At 38.9% G+C, this 18,116-nt stretch overlaps 5 protein-coding genes across 6 annotated transcripts in view; 1 reads left to right on the forward strand and 4 right to left on the reverse strand.

Moving 5' to 3' along the window:
- Positions 1–1,886, forward strand: part of LOC111453405 (malate dehydrogenase, glyoxysomal-like) — a 2,731-nt gene extending 845 nt beyond the window's left edge. For both annotated transcript variants that reach the window (XM_023094492.1, XM_023094494.1), the window contains exons 3-9: positions 217–531; positions 632–721; positions 807–890; positions 1,139–1,174; positions 1,311–1,400; positions 1,489–1,583; positions 1,652–1,886. In XM_023094492.1, the coding sequence (XP_022950260.1) occupies positions 217–531; positions 632–721; positions 807–890; positions 1,139–1,174; positions 1,311–1,400; positions 1,489–1,583; positions 1,652–1,724 (783 nt within the window). In that variant the 3' untranslated portion in view covers positions 1,725–1,886. The remainder of the gene's footprint in view (positions 1–216; positions 532–631; positions 722–806; positions 891–1,138; positions 1,175–1,310; positions 1,401–1,488; positions 1,584–1,651) is intronic.
- Positions 1,887–2,125: 239 nt separating this feature from the next.
- On the reverse strand, positions 2,126–5,960 carry LOC111453404 (leucine-rich repeat receptor-like serine/threonine-protein kinase BAM1). The gene is made up of 2 exons (XM_023094491.1): positions 3,212–5,960; positions 2,126–2,766 (listed from the first exon to the last, which is right to left on the reverse strand). The coding sequence occupies exons 1-2, from the start codon at positions 5,799–5,801 to the stop codon at positions 2,303–2,305; spliced, it is 3,054 nt and encodes a 1,017-aa protein (XP_022950259.1). The 5' UTR covers positions 5,802–5,960; the 3' UTR covers positions 2,126–2,302.
- A 1,558-nt stretch (positions 5,961–7,518) lies between these two features.
- On the reverse strand, positions 7,519–10,628 carry LOC111453003 (probable hexokinase-like 2 protein). The gene is made up of 9 exons (XM_023093911.1): positions 10,109–10,628; positions 9,870–10,020; positions 9,540–9,716; positions 9,208–9,282; positions 8,959–9,114; positions 8,790–8,888; positions 8,572–8,702; positions 8,214–8,295; positions 7,519–8,004 (listed from the first exon to the last, which is right to left on the reverse strand). The coding sequence occupies exons 1-9, from the start codon at positions 10,393–10,395 to the stop codon at positions 7,681–7,683; spliced, it is 1,482 nt and encodes a 493-aa protein (XP_022949679.1). The 5' UTR covers positions 10,396–10,628; the 3' UTR covers positions 7,519–7,680.
- A 556-nt stretch (positions 10,629–11,184) lies between these two features.
- LOC111453555 (transcription factor bHLH19-like) lies at positions 11,185–12,789 on the reverse strand. The gene is made up of 4 exons (XM_023094692.1): positions 12,665–12,789; positions 11,999–12,568; positions 11,547–11,915; positions 11,185–11,453 (listed from the first exon to the last, which is right to left on the reverse strand). The coding sequence occupies exons 1-4, from the start codon at positions 12,698–12,700 to the stop codon at positions 11,379–11,381; spliced, it is 1,050 nt and encodes a 349-aa protein (XP_022950460.1). The 5' UTR covers positions 12,701–12,789; the 3' UTR covers positions 11,185–11,378.
- Positions 12,790–16,291: 3,502 nt separating this feature from the next.
- On the reverse strand, positions 16,292–17,433 carry LOC111453758 (transcription factor bHLH25-like). Its single transcript, XM_023094980.1, has 4 exons — positions 17,393–17,433; positions 16,883–17,308; positions 16,437–16,730; positions 16,292–16,366 (listed from the first exon to the last, which is right to left on the reverse strand). The coding sequence occupies exons 1-4, from the start codon at positions 17,426–17,428 to the stop codon at positions 16,292–16,294; spliced, it is 831 nt and encodes a 276-aa protein (XP_022950748.1). The 5' UTR covers positions 17,429–17,433.
- Positions 17,434–18,116: the final 683 nt, after the last annotated feature.

The raw sequence follows: 18,116 nt of genomic DNA on the forward strand, positions 1-18,116 counted from the left end.
TTTTTTTTTTTTTTTTTTTTTTTTTTTTTTTTTTTTTTTTTTTTTTTTTTTGTCTGTATTCTATTGGGTTTTTGTTTCCTACAATTTAAAATGATAACGTGTTATGGGATATGAGTTGTAAGAGATTCAAGAGACTGTGAGGAAACTATCGTATATTCGCATTTGAAGCGGGGAATTGAAATGGATAGCATATTGAGAATATTACTGAAAATGTAGGTGCGTGGATTCTTGGGGCAGCAGCAGCTGGAGGCTGCGCTTACTGGCATGGATCTTGTTATTATCCCTGCAGGTGTTCCTCGAAAACCAGGAATGACAAGGGATGATCTATTCAAAATCAATGCAGGAATTGTTAGGACTCTGTGTGAAGGGATTGCAAAGAGTTGTCCAAGAGCCATTGTCAATCTGATCAGTAATCCTGTGAACTCCACCGTGCCCATTGCAGCTGAAGTTTTCAAGAAGGCTGGAACTTATGATCCAAATCGACTTCTAGGAGTTACGATGCTCGACGTCGTCAGAGCCAATACCTTTGTGGTATGCCATAGTCCATTAGGCTCGTTCCCTTTTATTAGATCATGGTTGTCTATCTTCACTTAACTTATGTCATGTCTTCATGTTATTCTGTCTTTATCAGGCAGAAGTATTGGGTCTTGATCCTCGGGATGTTGATGTTCCAGTTGTTGGCGGTCATGCTGGTGTAACCATTTTGCCCCTTCTATCTCAGGTTTGTACTGGTTTCTGATTTGATTAAATTACACGATGTCCTTGATTTGTTTTAGTTACATTTCTGGTTGTGTTCTTGTGTATAGGTCAAGCCTCCAAGTTCTTTCACACAAGAAGAGACTATTTACCTGACTGATAGGATTCAAAATGGTGGAACAGAAGTTGTGGAGGTAAAGAATTCATTTGTTTGTTGTACTCGATATGTGCTATAACCAGAAATGCTCAAACAGATTTTTACATGTGAGATCCCACTTAGAGAGGAGAACAAAACATTCCTTACAAGGGTGTGGAAACCTCTTTCTCGCGAACAAGTTTTAAAATCGGTGGGCTTGTGTGCTATTACTGTTGAATCCACTGTGCTGTATTCTTATCATCACTATCACAATAGCTTATTATACCAATTTGACACTGCCTCCAGGCCAAAGCAGGAGCTGGTTCAGCAACTCTCTCCATGGTCGGTTTCTCTTCAACCCTTTTCATCATCTAATGGGTTAGATTGTTTGGGTACCATAAATGTAGAAAATAGAAGAAAAAAGTACGAAGGGTAACCAGAAATGCTATATTGACCAATATATGGTAAAAATGTGTAGGCGTATGCGGCTGTTAAGTTTGCAGATGCATGCCTGAGGGGCTTAAGAGGAGATGCTGGTGTTGTGGAATGCGCGTTCGTGGCTTCTCAGGTATGCATGTTTTGTACAAATTATTGGCCTATTCCTTTTCAGGAATGTGAATAATGTTGAGCTGAGATTATATGTTTGCTTGGTACAGGTGACTGAACTTCCATTCTTTGCATCAAAAGTACGACTGGGTCGCAATGGGATGGAAGAAGTGTACGGGCTTGGGGCACTGAATGAGTATGAAAGGTACGCCAAAATGCGAAGTTGTTGAACAAGCATGAGGTTGAATATGGATTGAGTATTGATTTTGACAGGATTGGATTGGAGAAAGCGAAGAAAGAGTTGGTAGGGAGCATTGAGAAGGGAGTTACCTTCATCAGAAGCTGAGAAGATATGCCAATTTCAATATATGGTGTCAGTTGACCTTGTATTAAATGTAACGCAGATAACGTGGACATTTTTTTTATTGTAAGGTAGAAATATTAAATGAACATAATATTAATAATAGACATCTCCACCACCCATGTGGGTTGCTTGCTTCGTATTCAACAATCGCTTCAATTACTGTGAAAAAAGCAATCTTTTTGTGGTGGAAGTGCTATTTTCGAGGTCATCAAAACCAAAATCAAAAGAGAAAAGAAAAGATATGATTTTTTTTTAATGTTATTTGTTAAAGAATATTTTGGTGTACTTAGAGAATGAGTTTCCAAATTTTCAATTGGGTTCCCCACCACTTTCAGTCTTCTTGTTCTGACACCCACTCTGTGCGTACCTTTCTTGATTTCCTCTGTCTGGAAAAATTAGCGAAAATTAATGAGAAAAGAAGAAACCTTTGAACAACATTACTACCGTAAACCTTAATCCCCTCCTCCCCCAAAAGATAATTAACGACATTGCAGCTACAAGAGAGCCTAAGCTGTCTTCTTTCTTTTGTTTTGTTTTCTTTTAATGATAGACAGTTGTGTTCAAGTGCTAAGAAGATCTGCTGGCGGCTGCTGCTGGTCTTTTTTGTTCTCGGGTCCTGTTGTTTGAATGTCTAATGCGGCGGCTAATGCTGGTGTTGGTGGTGGTGGTGAGGAGTTGGGGAGTGTTGAGTCTTCCCGTTTTGAACATGGTGGCTGTGGAATCTCCGATAGGATTTGGATCACTTCTCGCATTGTCGGGCGCTCTACCGCCTGTTCTTCAACGCACAGCATTGCGACGTAGAAGACGTGCATCACTTCGTGGCGAGGAATGGAGGAGAGCCTTGGATCAAGGATTTTCACTACCTCTTCCTTGTTTGAGTCTGTCATTTTTCTAACCCATTGAACTATGTCCACACCATCACCAAATTCTCCGACCGGTTTTCTTCCACTAACGAGCTCCAACAAGACGACTCCAAAACTATATACATCACTCTTCTCATCGACTTTTAGCGTGTAGGCATATTCTGGAGGGAAGAAAAAGGATCAGAAATATCTCAAGAAGCAGAACCATTGAATGTGTTACCTTCCAGAAAAGTAACAATTTTCACACCATTCATCGTCCAACTTTGGACTTGAAATGGAAAGCAATCCATAATGGTTAAACAATGAAGAGAACTTTGGATGCAGTCAAAAGCATGCTTTTATGATTCATTCATTGACTTGCAAAGATGATCACCATTAATGTTCTCAGGACACAGAATTTAGCCACATTCTTCAGTTCAATATCAAGCTCCCAAGTCAAACTACAGATCATATATTCATGCGAGTCATAGAAAAATAAGGCTAAAACACTTCAAAACAAGAGTGAAGATTCAAATTTCGAGTCCTTAAAGAATATTAGGAAGAAGGTTGCTTCTTGGTCTGCTGCATATAAATGATTGACATAAAGTTTCAAGCTTGGAATCATACCTGGGGCAATATATCCATAAGAACCAGCAATAGCAGACATGCACTCAGAAGTGCCGGAATCCTGTAAGAACTTGGCCAGACCAAAATCAGCGACGTGAGCTTCAAAATTAGTGTCAAGAAGTATGTTGTTTGATTTCACATCGCGATGAACAATGAGTGGCGAGCAATCGTGGTGGAGATAGCAAAGCCCTTTAGCGGCTTCAATAGCAATCTTGTACCTTGTATCCCACTGAAGGTGACCCCCTTTTTTGCCATGAAGAACTTCCCCCAAGCTCCCGTTAGGCATATACTCATAAATCAAAAGATTAGTCTCATGGTTTGAACAAAACCCCAATAGTCTAACGATATGTCGGTGTCGAATCCTCCCAAGAGTTTGTATCTCAGCGTTGAATCCATGGTCGTGGGACGATCCACGGCTCATCGCTGGCAGCCTTTTGACGGCGACATGGTCACCACTTGGCATCACCCCTTTATAGACAATGCCACCCCCTCCTTTTCCAATAATGTTATCCTCTTTCAAGCAATCAAGAACATCATCAACTGTGTAATCTAGGCGTTGGAAGGATGTTAATTTCCAAGCCCGAGACTCACTGGCTTTCTTTAGCGATCTAGCTTTGATGATGGCAGCAACTGCAAATGCAATTGAGCAAAGAAGCAGACCAATTACAAGGAGGAGCTTGAGGGAAGCAAAGAGAGGGCCCTTTAAGCGTTGTTGGTAATTGCTATTGGCAACCCCATCTTTGCATGGCCCCAAATATGGTCCGCAGAGATCGGGATTGCCCACAAACGAAGTATAATTGAAGTAACTGAATTGCCCAGTTACCGGAACTAAACCAGAGAGGTTGTTGTATGAGAAATCCACAGAGGTTAAACTCTGCATTCTGGCTATGGAAGCAGGGATTCCGCCGACTAAATGGTTTCTTGAGAGATTCAGGTAATTTAATATCCTCATACTGGTAATCTCGATCGGAATTTCTCCCGAGAGCTCGTTTCGACTGAGATCGGCGAAGGTTAGAAGCTTGCATTGGCTAATCTCCGGCGCGATTGGACCCGATAACTTATTGTTACTGAAATCAATCTTCGAAAGTTGCTGTAACCGCCCAATCTCAGGTGGGATTTGACCGGAGAACTTGTTTCCGTCGAGAAGTAGTTTCTGGACGCCGGAGAAGTTGGCGATTGTAGGTGGAATCGATCCGGTGAGTCGGTTGTTCGAGAGACTAATCTGGCCGAGATTCTTTGAGATTGAGTCGGTTATTGGGAATTCGCCGGAGAGAAGATTGTCCTGTAACTCCACCTGAGAGAGCTTGGGCAGACTCAGAAGCCCCTTCGGAATGGATCCATTGAGAAAATTTTCCCCCATACGAATACGATTAAGTGAAACGCATTTGCCTAGCGATTCTGGAATCGGACCGAACAAAAAATTGCTCAATGCGATCAGAGTTTGAAGCCGATTACCGTAGCACACATCAGGAGGGAGAGTTCCAGTCAGCTTGTTGGAAGAAATATCCAGAATCCGAAGCATTCCGTTCTTCCCCAGGTTCTGTGGAATCGCTTCCGTGAAATTATTCTCCCATAACTGCAACACCTCCAGCTTCGGCAAGTCGCCAATAAAGGAAGGAATCCCTCCATGTAGCTTGTTTCTAAACAGATTCAACAGCGTCAAGTTCTTCAACTCGGCGAACGATACGGGAATCTCACCCACAAGCATATTGTTCGACAAATCCAACGACTTCAAGTTGTTCAACTCTCCAATCTCCGGCGTCAGTGGCCCAGATAGAGCATTAACTTGGAGAAACAGAGTATCAAGGCTCTTCAGCTTTCCGAGCTCCGGCGGAATCCGTCCAGACAGTCCACAGTTCGCAGCGTCCAACCGTACCAACTCCGACAAATTCCCAATCTCGGCCGGAATACCGCCGTCGTAGGCGTTAAAGTAGCCAATGTAGAGCTCTCGAAGGTTCTTCAAGTTTCCAATCTCGGGCGGTATCGGACCGCCAAGTTCGTTACCGGAAACCGCCAAGTACTCCAAAGACTGCAGCCGACCAACCTCCGACGGGATCCGTCCGGTAAAGAAATTTCCACCCAAATGCAGATGGCGAAGGCTCAACATTTCAGTGATCACAACGGGGAAATCTCCAGTCATATTGTTATTATACAAGTCAAGAACCTGCAGATTCTGGAGCTCTGAAAGCCGCGAAGGGAACGATCCATCGAACACATTATTAGAGAGGTTAAGGAACCGAAGGTAAGAGAGTGAAGAAATCTCCAGCGGGATTGGACCAGAAAACTCATTGGCAGCAAGAGAAAGATTAGTAAGAAATCTTAAAAAGGCAACATCAGGGGAAAGGGAACCGGAAAGGCCGAGACCAGAGAGGTCTAAGGCAATGACATGGCGACGGAAATCGCAAGTGACCCCAAACCAAGTACAGTGACTGGTGGAGGCGTTCCAGGAAGAGAGAGAGGATTTGGGGTCGCCAGTAATGGAGGTTTTGAGGGAGAGAAGGGCACGATACTCAGAAACACCAGCAGAAAGAGAATGGTGAATGTGGAGTTGGAGTTGGAGAAGACAGAGGAAAACAAGAAGAAGGCGCATTTTGTTTGTGGGTTTGTTGATGGAATGGGAAATGTGGGATTTTTCCGGCTGTTCTTCAAATTTGCAGAGTTAGTTTGAAATTGGGGGAGGGAGCGAGAGAGCTCAGTGAGGGAACAAGAACCTCAATAAAGTGAATCATATCGCACATTATATATAAATATATTTTTTCGATTCCAAAAATTTGAAGGTCTTTGACTTTACAATATAAAGTTCATATCTTAATGTGAACATTTATATTGGACATGATGAATAAACAGCAGGGTTGACAAGACACTGAACTTTAGAACGACTTTTGCCATAACTTCGGCTGTTTTTTCATGGTTCTGCGATTTTGTGTTTGCAGCCCTGTCTGCACCTTTGGTAAGAGTAAGTGGGTTGAAGAAAGGAGTGAAGAGTGATGATGAAAAGAGGTGATAATAGTTGGTGGGTTTGTGTGTTGTAGAGATAAGGTTACTCAAACTCCAATCCAAAGGCCAAAACCATCTTTGGTTCTTAAATTTACACACACTCACACACTCGCAGGCCCCACAAGTCCCAGAAATAGTCACAAACTACCTTTACTCTAAGGGCTGCAGCTTGCTTAAGCCTGTGACCCTCGTCCTTACGGGACATCGCTAATCGACAAACTCACCCCAGATTGGTCCCCCGATAGTAGCAAAATGACGAAGCAGTCCTCCTTCCAGGACAAAGAAAGCGACGCCATAGTGGGGAGGTATCCTTCGCATTGTAAAATTCTAATTTTCTTTTACCCTTGTCTCGATGTTTGAGATATATACTTTCATCATCAGCAGCAGCAGCAGCAGCAGCATGGTGAATAAGAAAATGTTAAATGATGATGATGGATTGAGATGCATGAGAATTCAGAATCCGACATCATTCAATATTGGATCCAATGCCCTGCGATGTTGGGTTTACAGGCACCATCCTACCGTAACCAAAGGGTCATTTCTTTTTCTATTTCCCTTTCCAAGTGAAGAGGGAAATGTGTGGATATCACATATTTGACCAAATTTATGAGATGATGGGTATGGTGGTTAGGACGAGTTCAACTCAGTTGAAGGAAGAGGGAACATGGATAAAATAAACACATACAGGCGATTGCGTCCAATCCAAGGAACACAGCCATTGTGGGATCAAGTTGGTGGGTGTGTTTTAAATTTTCGAATCCCTCTTGCCAATTGCATTGCACTGCATGAGAATAAGGAAAAAAAGAAAATAATAAAAAAACTTCACACCACAAAACACGTTATCTCACTTGCTATTCTTTGTCTTGGGCTGTGAACATTTTGTCCCCTCTCTTTCTCTCTCTCTCTATGGCTTCTCAGTCTGAACTCTCACCTTCACTTCTCACAGAACAGAACAAAACAAAACAAAACAAAACAAAGCATGGTTTGAACAATAATAGACACCATTTTCTTTTTTAGGGGTAAACGACACCTGATATCCATTTATCTAAGTCTAGGCAGGGCTGTCACTGTTGGACTTCACCATGTGCACCAATCTCTACACCATCACTGCACAATTCAATACGCCAAATTTCCTGCCATTGCTTTAGCCTTTATGTCCTCAGATACCCACAAAAAACAATAACTTCCAGTATATCAGTTTGTCTATATTCCTGAACCGGCAAAAGCTTTAATGTCCTGGCCCGGTCCATTTTAAAGAGAAGGAGAGAGGTTTCAGATTGTTTAGTATGGTTTGGCATAATCTATTGTAGAAAACAGGCAACTCTATTTGGTTTCCTTCAACTGACGTAGTTTGGGAAAAGTTGAAGTGACATAAGAAAGGGAACAACACTTCCCCCCTTCAACTATAGCTATATATGCTTACAAGTGAAGAAGAAAAAGAATGATCTAGTTTCTTATAAAATTTTGAAAAGTTAGAAATCAAAATTTTCTTTCTGGGATGAAGCAAGGAACACAGCTCCAGCGCCGGACCCCCCATGAGAATGTTCCACTATCACATTGTCTGAAAGTTCATTTCCAAGCATTTCCCATATGCTACTATTGAGATAGTTTCTAAACACCCTGTAATGCTCGTAAAGCCCACCTTCCACTGTCACTATGTTTCTTTTGTTTTCAATCCTCCCCAGCTTCTTAACGATCCCCACAATGCCAGCTCCAGCAAGACGGGCTGCACGTTCTGACACGACATCGCACACCTCAGCAACAATTTCTCTTGCCATTGGAGTAGAATCAGTTATCTTGCATTCATAGAGAACATGTCAACCAGTGTGGAAGAGAAGTGCAACTAAATGCATGCTTTGATATATAATAGAGACTAATTTGAAAACACCCCCATCATCCCTATTGTATACTAAGGGTCTATAACTATAAGAAGTTCATGATCTGATCTATGTGGTGTGGGAGGAGGAAAAAATTGATCAGTGTTCAATGCTTTAATGATCCTCACCCCAAAAATTTCTTTCAGCTTTTCGTTGACAACTTCTCGATCTTCTGAAGTATCCTGATGCATTGCAGCCATATCAGGTGACCTATAACAAAATCGATATAAGTCAAATTGTCAATTGTCAATTGTTCAATATGGTTCGGTATTTGTTCGTTTCAAGATGCAATCGTCATGTAAATCCATAAACCAGATTTCACAGCGTTATCACAAAAATAAGCCACTCCAGTTCAGTTTTAGGATGGAAATATGCTCAATTAGCCCAGCTTTGCATTGTTTTCCAAACTGTCGTACTAACTACCGTTTAATTAACTGTTGTGTTGCAACTAATAATACCGGACTGCTTGAAAACGAATGTCAATACCTTAGCAGATAAGGGGTCATAAGCTTTGGAGGTACGGGATCCCCAAATAATAATGTTTCCTGTGCCATTTTTACCAGGACTCTTCTCACAATCTCTCCCAAATAGGTTCCTGATACCAACTTTTGGAATACCTGAGATAATTGAAGAATTGTTAGCCAATCTAGATTAGGATTCTCTTCGAGTATGAGCGGTTACGATCGATCTACAATCTGCCATACCTGACTACCGGGGTTTAAACTTTCAGAATCTAGACAAGCATCAAACTCGGTTATTGGAAGGTGCGGTGAACGAAAATTTCCCCACTCCATGCTGATTCCCTGCAATATAAGAACAGCATGAGACTGATCTTCAAGTTGCAATACCATTTAGTTGGCTAATCTTACTAACCATCTCCCTTGACGTTCGTGATGGTCCATTTAAGTGAGCAAGTTCTTGTGCTGATTCTATATAAGCAGCATTCGTGCCCATGCCTAAAGTTATAGCAGCAACACTATCCCTGCAGTAGTATCTACCTCCAGCTAAATTCCCAACAGTATCATCAACCTACTCAAAAAATCGAAAATATCACAACAAAGCTGGAAGCCTGGAACTAGTTTTGTGAAAAGGAACTTTTGGTTCAAATATACAGCTGCATACCATTGCAGAGACACGAAGGTTCACACCATGCTTATTCAAAGCCCGGTTGATGTTTTTCACCATATTCTTTCCAACCTGAGTTCATAATTATATTTGGTTTCAGCCATGTAAGAGATGTCCATCATATTCCATCAATAGTAGATAAAAGTGGCAAATTTTCTATAACATGTGATATAGATTCAAAACAGGTCCATCAGAATAACATAGGGATTTAAATCGTCTGCATTGTGTTAATCTCCGTCTGAATGATCATTTATTCACCATAGATTGTTGTAGTTCTATGAAAATACTATGTGAGAGAATGCAAAGGGACGGGAGTGATTATACTCAACTGTGTCATCAGCGGAGAAACTATCCCATTTAATTACATTTCCCAATGTGGCCGCAGCATCATCCACTGGATATGATAACGTAAAGCCCAGCTCCGTCCTCTTCACCGGTTCATTTTCATTCTCTGGATGAGCGGAAACAAATTTTGCAACCTCCGCAGCAATGAAGTCGAACAGATCCTGTTTCCAACAAAATTCAAATAAAACCTTCGCCAAAGCCACTGATCATAATCTAATTGTGATAAAGGGGAGTGCTCAAATTCTAATTCCTGAGGTGGGATACAATCTGAACCATGATTCAGTACCATAAGTCGAAGTGTAGGTAAAACGAACCTCAGAATTACCATTCATCACATTGGAAGGGATCGAAATCTCCTCGCGATGAATATCAGAGATGGGTGCGTTCTTTCCCCCAAGCCGAGCGCACAAAATCAAGAAATTGGTTCCCCGCAAATTAACCCCATAATAAAACCCTTCCTCATCTCTATCACCCAAATACAAGCATAACAAATGCAAGCCATTAGCAATTCAAATTTCAAAAGATAAAGGGCAGCAACAAAAAATAAAAATACCCATTGGGGAAAGCGTCGGCGTAAGAGACGAGCATTTTGAGAGTGGCTTTGCCACGGGTTCCATCCGATGCAATGGAGGCCCGCATATCGGACTCCAAATCATCGGCGATCTGCCACAACTTGGGTACGGGAGTTGCACAATCCCGAGCGAATTTGCGGAGAATTCGGTGTGCTTGCTTCAACTGCCATTGTTTCCTCCGCTTCCATCTCCTCAGCGCGGCGGCGGCGACTACCAGAGTGGCAGTAGCGGCCAATGCGGCCACCAGAATCTCCTTCCGCATGGGCATGGCTGGTGTGTTGTTGAACAGTGTGATTCCTTCGAAGGGAATATAAAATCAGGAAGTTCCAGTTTGGATATGCAGTTAGTTCCGTTGATCATCTCTCCCATCTCCATGGATCAAAGAAATAACAGAATTCAGTTACTGGGAAACACAGAACGCGAATTATGGATACCAACGGCCGATCGCTATGCCGTTGGGTGCTTCCAATCTTTCAACACTATCCATTAGGATCTAGAACACGTCGCGCCCTTAATTTCGCACCCTTTATTTATTTATTTAATCAGTTCAAAAATAAAGAAATTCTCTCGGCCCAATATCATCAGTTCAATAGGCCTTCGATGTTGGTAATTGGGCCTGCTAGTAACAGAACATCACCAATCACATCATCCCACGTAAGCCCTACCCACCTAAGACGCTGACTATATGAATATTCATGGTTGGAAGTGGTTTGGTTAAAATTTAAGAAATAAAACATGAAGCGTTGACAATAGAGAGGAATATAAGATCTCGTAATCTTAATGGGACATCGGCTGTCTCCTCTTCCTCCTCTCTTCCACTCTATCCGGACACCCCATAAATTGTTTTCTTTATACTCAGGAGTTGTCTTAATTAAGTTGCAATGGAGCTGTCAGATCCAGATAATTAGTTGTAATATCCTTGTAGTTGTCTTAATTAATCCATAATAATCAACATCTTACAATAATTAATTATAGATCCGTATGCAAAGGAGACTCCCCAAAAAAACGGGAACTGGGGGGAAAAAAGTCTTGGATTTACAGCACATGTGGGTGTTTTGTTATCCTAAATTTCCTTAACGTGGTCAAAGATCTGCCCCACGCAAAAAAATGCAAAGAAATTTTTTTAAAAAACAAAACGCCCTCGTGCTGAACATATTCTGGAGTAAAATGGAAGCAGATCATCAACAGTTAATTGGAGCTTTGTAGGCAAAAGGCAACCTTTGTGACTGAGAGTGGCAAAGCTCTGTAATTTTACACGAATTGTAGGCAAGCCTGTCGTAGTTTCTGCACTAGCTCCTTCACTGTCATGGAAAAGCCATCACCCATCTGCAATTACATAGTAAAGCAAATGAATTTAGTCCCATAATAAGCTCATTCTCCAGAAATGACAGTTTTGAAATGGAAAAATATCCACAGTACCTGAGCTATAATGGTTATATCAATCCTGAAATTGCCAAATGGCAAGGCACTGCTGTTGAGAACTGTTAGATTAAGCTCCTCTATGTGGTTTAGTATGTTTGAAAGGCAGCCTTTGCATTTCTTGCCATGAATCTTCAACAGAACATCCTTCCCAGACACTCTGGCTTCTATCTCTGGAATGGCTCTGTCGGATGAGCTGTTTTCCTCTGAGGAATCGTCTTCCACCACGGCAGAGACATCCTCGGATCTGTTCACAAACACCACTGATTCCACTCTTGATTTGGCTGCTTCTTCATCCGCAACCTTCAAACGATCTTGAAGATCCTTGATGTATGTTATTGCATCCCCAAGAATAGACGCTTTGTCCATCTATTACCAAAAACCCATTTGATCCGTTAAATAATGTCAATAAAATCTTGAATTTTAAGGTCAAAATTAGATGTTGTACTCACCTTCTTGAGGTGTGGAATAAGAGCTGAAAGAGCAACGAATCGCTGGCTGAGCTTTTCTCTACGCTTTCGCTCAGCTATGACATGATCTTGAGCAACCAAAGCGGTGCGATAATTCATAGCCGAAGCGCCCCTCTTCATTCCCACACCATCGTATTTTGGGGAACAATTTGGATTGTTCTCATAGGAACCTTGAGGGATGACCGATGACAAATCAATGTTCCCTTCGCACCCAATCTCGAATTTGGGCTTCACGTTGCTGTAATTGCCATTGTTCCCAACTAATTTGTTGGAAGCAGGAGGAGAAGAAGAATGGGAATTCCCAAATGAAATGATGTGTGATGAGGAAGAAGAAGCAGCCATGGAAGCAATTTGACGGGTCGTGGAAGAGTTGTTCCAGCTGCCACTGGTCCTCGGCTGCTTGGCCGGCGGCGGCGGCGGAGTTTGTACGGAGTTCTCAAGATCTAGGTGGGATGTGTGGCTTTCGTCAGAGAAAGTTTGGAAACTGAGCTCGTCTAGCGTGCACTCAAAAGGGTTCATTTCGAAATCATCCATAAATGCAGATTCCAAATCCTAATTATAACCAAAACCCAATAAACATAAGATCAAGCAAAAAAAGAAGCGAAAACGAAGTTGAAAAGGCAAAAAATTAGGCATAAAAGTGTTTACCATATCAGATAACCATTTTGCAGATGAGATTTCCATTGCGAAAAGGGTCAACAAAACTAAGGTTTGGGTGTGTGTGTTTATCAGTTCACAATCGAATGAAGCGAGCAAGAAGATTGTTAGGTAGCTTTATAGGTGCTACCCTACGCGGTTTGCGGTTTCATTTATTATAAACATTATATAAATTGATTTGGCACGTGTGAATTCAGCTTCCTCCGCTTTTGGGGGCTCTTTAGTCTTTTCACTTCAATTTTGAACTTCTTTTGGTCAATTAATCCATGTATTTTCCTCACGCTTTCTCCTTTTCCTTTGGACTGCAACACTATTCCCAAATTTCTGAATCTTATTTATATTTGGAAAAAATTTGGGTGAGCCACTTGGTCAGAATCGAAATGATAATGAGATGCGACGTTGTACGAGATTGGAGCCTGGTCGTAGGTCAAATGGTAAAGGGTATAATGCTTGGCCAAACAATGGCTCCAATTCCGTGCCTTAAAGTTTAATCACTTCCCTCACCCCCATGTAATCTAAACCTCCCTCTAATCTGAATGCAACACCCAGTTTTTAATACCGTTCATCTTAACTCAGAGATTCTACTCTCTTTTCACAATGACTTTCAGATTAATAATTTGATTAAACAATATCAGGGGAAGATCACATATGTAATGTTTATGAGATTTTTCGCCGCTAAGATTGGAACTGGGAAAGATTTTTATAAAAACGGAGACATGAAAAGCACAACCATTTATGGAGTTATTTTATTTGAGATCTCATGTGTTATATCAAATATAATAAACATAGGAATTATTATTGTTTTAATTTTCTCCATTTGTTTTATATAAATAATTATACATGTCCCAGTCATATAATGGGGGCTGATTACGCTGAATTTTTTGAGTAACCCAACACTGCATTCACATGAAACCGTTGATGAATTATTATAATACATAAATAATTCAACTCACCAAAACATAGAATTAACCATGATTAGTTTCCCTAGTTAACAATAACTTATGCATATATTATTTGTAATATTATCCTTATGGTTTCTCTTCTTATTCAGATGCATGTTCTAAGAATTATTCTCTCCCTTGTTATTAGTATCTCTTTCGCTCTAGACCTATAGTTTTCTAACGCTCAAAATGCCTTCGAAAAAAAGACCCAAATGAAATTATATTCTTTAAACCGACATGGGTTCTCCAAAATGACAATGTCAATGGAGTTTCAATTTCAAAAAGGAAAATGAAAAGGGAAAGAGGTTAAACAAATGCAAAAAATGTGTGAAAATGCAATGAAATTCAAATACAAAGAAAAAGGGTGTGTTTTTTTTTTTTTTAATGGTTGAAGTGGATGGGAAGGATTTGAATATCATTGTTTAAGATTGGTTGTTTGTAGTGTGAATAATGAGAGCCATAAGTTGAAAATAGCATAACCCAAAATCAAGAACGAGTTAGTTCACGTGTATCCTCATGATACTCGAATAAAGAAGAATATATGAATAAACCGAGATTACATTCAAATGAAAATAATTCTGAGGATAAGATGGCTAATACCTATACAAACAAGATGCACTTTCCTTTTCGTTGGCTAAAGTATAGAAACTCTATAGTTAAGCGCGTTTTTTCTTGGATGTGAGAAGTAAGTAACGTGACTATGTCACAAGTGATGCAGGAGAATGTCGAAGACATTAAGTGTCGAATCTAGATTCCAAATCTTGGGCATAGGTCGTAAACCAATAATCAAATTAAAAAAATTAAAGCTTTGTCTCATATGTATACCAAAGTCATACAAAAGTTGATGATGTTAATATGACGTAATTAAGCTGCAAAATCCTTATATGAACCCTAATTTTTGTATTTCTAATTCTCTGCTGAAGTATTTTGGAAACAGTAAGTCCACAATAAAGAAAGTTTTTTATTTTCTTATTTACGTAAAACTTGGGTATTACACTTCTCTCTCCGACAATCCTGGAAACACACACACACACACACACCAATTAACATTTGACTACAAATAATTAAAATTTGTCTTCAAAAGAAAAATATTATTTCAAATGATAATTTAAAACGTGACAATTTGATCGGTGAAAGCCTTGGAAGGGCTAAGGGAAGATTCCCCGCCACCTCACCCTCCATCATTAACTATATACTAATATATATTTATAATTTAAAAAGAGAGAGAGAAGAATAAATAAAGCTGATTAAAACGCGTAAAGTAGAATTAGAGACAGGACAAGCAGCGGAGTTTTGTGAGTGGTGAGATCCGAGATTAGGTTTGCTGAAAACCCCTCCAAATTACTTAAATTAACAATAAAAGTACCATCCTAAAATTGAAATGAACTTTCAATTAATTAAATATATATTTCCTTATTTTTCAATTTGTGGCTCTCATTTTCTTAATCCCGACAACATGTCGATTAATATATGTAACAGCTTCACAGCTCATAAATGAATATTCTACTGTTTATTTACTTAATTAAATGCTTTCATGATTCTAAACATATGTTTAATGGATTTGATTCCAACATAATTTTGCGATGGTCAATTCCAACTAAGTACCCAACACAACACAACACTTGTAATTTATATTATTATATACATACTCCAAACATTACGAGCATGATATTACAAGTTGTACCCTAAACTATAAAATGTCTATCCTCCTCCTCAAATGATATAATTAGTGGTATAATATTTATTTCCTCGCCATAATGGAATAAGAATCTATTAAACAAATCTACCATAAAAATTAAGCTAAGATTGAGTTGATACGGTAGCTGTAACAAATCTTATAAATAATAATGCATTTCCTTATACATTCCAACCAGTTCGTGGCTCTAGATTTTGATAATCTACTCCGGAATAAGATGCTAATTAATCCAATTCATATATGTGTATATCCTAACCCATAATAAGACAAGCACACGGAGACACAAAACATATATGTGAACAAATATTTATATAAATTCATATATTCAAATAACTCTAAATTACCAAATATAAAAACATGATTAAGAAGTTGAGATAATTTAATTTATTTTTTGTTGAGTTGGTTGGGACATCTCTATGAGGTATATATTGAAATTAGGTTAAACCGCCAATAATTGGAGCTTGGCCGTATCTCTGATTCAAAGTCAATGCTTATATGAACACTTTTTGTTTTTGTTCTTTTCATTTTAAACACTATTTTTTTTCCTAAAAATTTTTCATTAATAGCTCAATTCAATGGACCAAAATTACTCATCACAACACAATATATACAATTTTAAAATTATTTACTTTTAAAATGATTATAAAAAATAAAAAAATAAAAAACAAGATCATCTGCTAATTGATGAAAAATATAATTCCGAAAAATAAATGTAGGAATTTTAAATTAAATTAAATAAGAAATAACGTCACTCAATCTCACCAAACATAATTGTTGATCATATATTAATTAAGCTAATCCAAATGCCAACAATATAATCTTTCCCAGCATCATTTTGTTCATGTAATTAAGCTTTATTAATATTCATATTCATAAACTTGGAATTTATTTTTTATATACAGAAAGTTTAAGAACAAAAAGAGCGAGAAAATTCTAACTTCTAAACTCTTGGTCGAAACAAACCGCATAACCAAAGAAGGATTATATGAACTCGAGCAAAGTCTGTGTTAGCTTGTTCCCAAGATCTGTGGCTGTCATGCAGAAACCAACCTCCATCTGCAACAAGGTAGAAAATATTAATGAAATGTGATTATGTTTGGTGATAATAGAGAGAAAGGAATTTGACCTGAGCAATAATGGTTATATCAAGTCTGGAATGACCAAATGGCAAAACGGAGCTATTCACAATGGTTAGCTTAAGCATCTGAATTTGGGTTAATATGTTTGAAAAACAGCCTTTTTGTTTCTTGCAATGAATTCTCACAAGAACATCCCTCTCCAAAACCCTTGTTTCTATCTTAGGAACTGATTTAATTACTCTCCCCTCCTCATCTCCTGCTTCTTCCTCAGCCCATTTGACACGTTCTTGAAGCTCTTTCACGTACTTGATAGCTCCCCCAAGCACTGAAGCCTTGTCTGTCTGTCACCATAAATATTAACCCTTTCATATTTCACATCAACTTACCAAATGAATTCAAAATCCTTAAAACTTGGTTAAACCACATTGAATTCAAAATCTAAGATTAACCCTTTTTTGTTCTTAGTAATTGGATATTGTGAGCAAATTTTTACCTTGTTGAGGCCGGGGATTAGAGCTGAAAGAGCAGCAAAGCTTTGGCTTAGCTTCTCTCTTCGTCTTCTCTCAGCTATAACATGTTGTTGACCATTTCCTGAAGTTCTACCAATTGTTGCACGCTTCGTAATGTCATGGCCTTCTTCATATCCAATTGCATACCTATTTTGATTCACATCCAAACTTTGGGGTATTATAAACGACAAATCTTTTCCTCTCTCGTCCTTACCCATCGCACAATCAAGCTTCTCAATTTCCGGTGAATCCCCAAATGAAATAAACTGGGAAGAGGAAATAGAATCAAGTTGGACCGAAGTAAGGAGTTTCTCGGTCGCCGGAAAATTGGTCGGAAAATTGAGCTCATCGAGTGTGTAATCATGGGGATAATTTGTGATCTCGTGTTGATATGCACAGTCCATCATTTCCTAAAAGTCAAAATATTAATTCACAACCATGAAACGAATTTCAAAGATGAAGAACAAAGTATAAGAAAAGAAAAATTAGCTTACCAGTTCGGATAACCATTTGGGCGATGAGATTTCCATCAAAGAAAGAGTTGGCTGAATTCTTATATATGCTGAGAATCAAGATAATCAGACAAGTTTTAATTATATGCTTCAAACTCACGATATACTCCAAAATTAAAGGAAAAAACAACAAACCCTAAAGAAAAGAAAGGTGTAAATTAAAATGAAATGAAATCAAATTAAATGGGAAGTTTGGAAACATAAATTAAACCCTAGTTGGCGACCTCTTCTTCCCCATACCTTGAAGGCTTAGAGTTTGCAAGGATTAGATGCTGCTTTGCTTTCTCCCAAAGCTTCTATTTTTCTGTTCAATCTTCAACTACGCTAACTGGGTGAGAAGTGTTTTGGAGTTTTGAAGTCTTTAAATACTTAGTTTTGGGTTTGAATATGTACATAACTATCTATCATCATTCACAATATCTGGTTCTACCCACCTTGGCTTCCATCATATATAACATTTTATTTTCCTATTTTGGAAAGGGAAACTTAGTTTTGGGTCGGATTTAGTAGTGCACAACATTTTAATTAATTTCAATTTTCTATTTGTCTTTTGGATGGCAAACCCAACTAAACAAAATAATAGTAATTATAGAAAATTAAGAGAGAGAAGTATCTTTGTTCAAAATACTACAATATTATAAATTTTGAATCTTTTTTTTGGCTATATATCTTGTCTGAGTTTTTTTTTTTTTTTTTTTTTTTTTTT

The sequence above is a fragment of the Cucurbita moschata genome, unplaced genomic scaffold, assembly GCF_002738365.1.
Source record: "Cucurbita moschata cultivar Rifu unplaced genomic scaffold, Cmos_1.0 Cmo_Scf00015, whole genome shotgun sequence".
Classification (NCBI taxonomy): domain Eukaryota; kingdom Viridiplantae; phylum Streptophyta; class Magnoliopsida; order Cucurbitales; family Cucurbitaceae; genus Cucurbita; species Cucurbita moschata.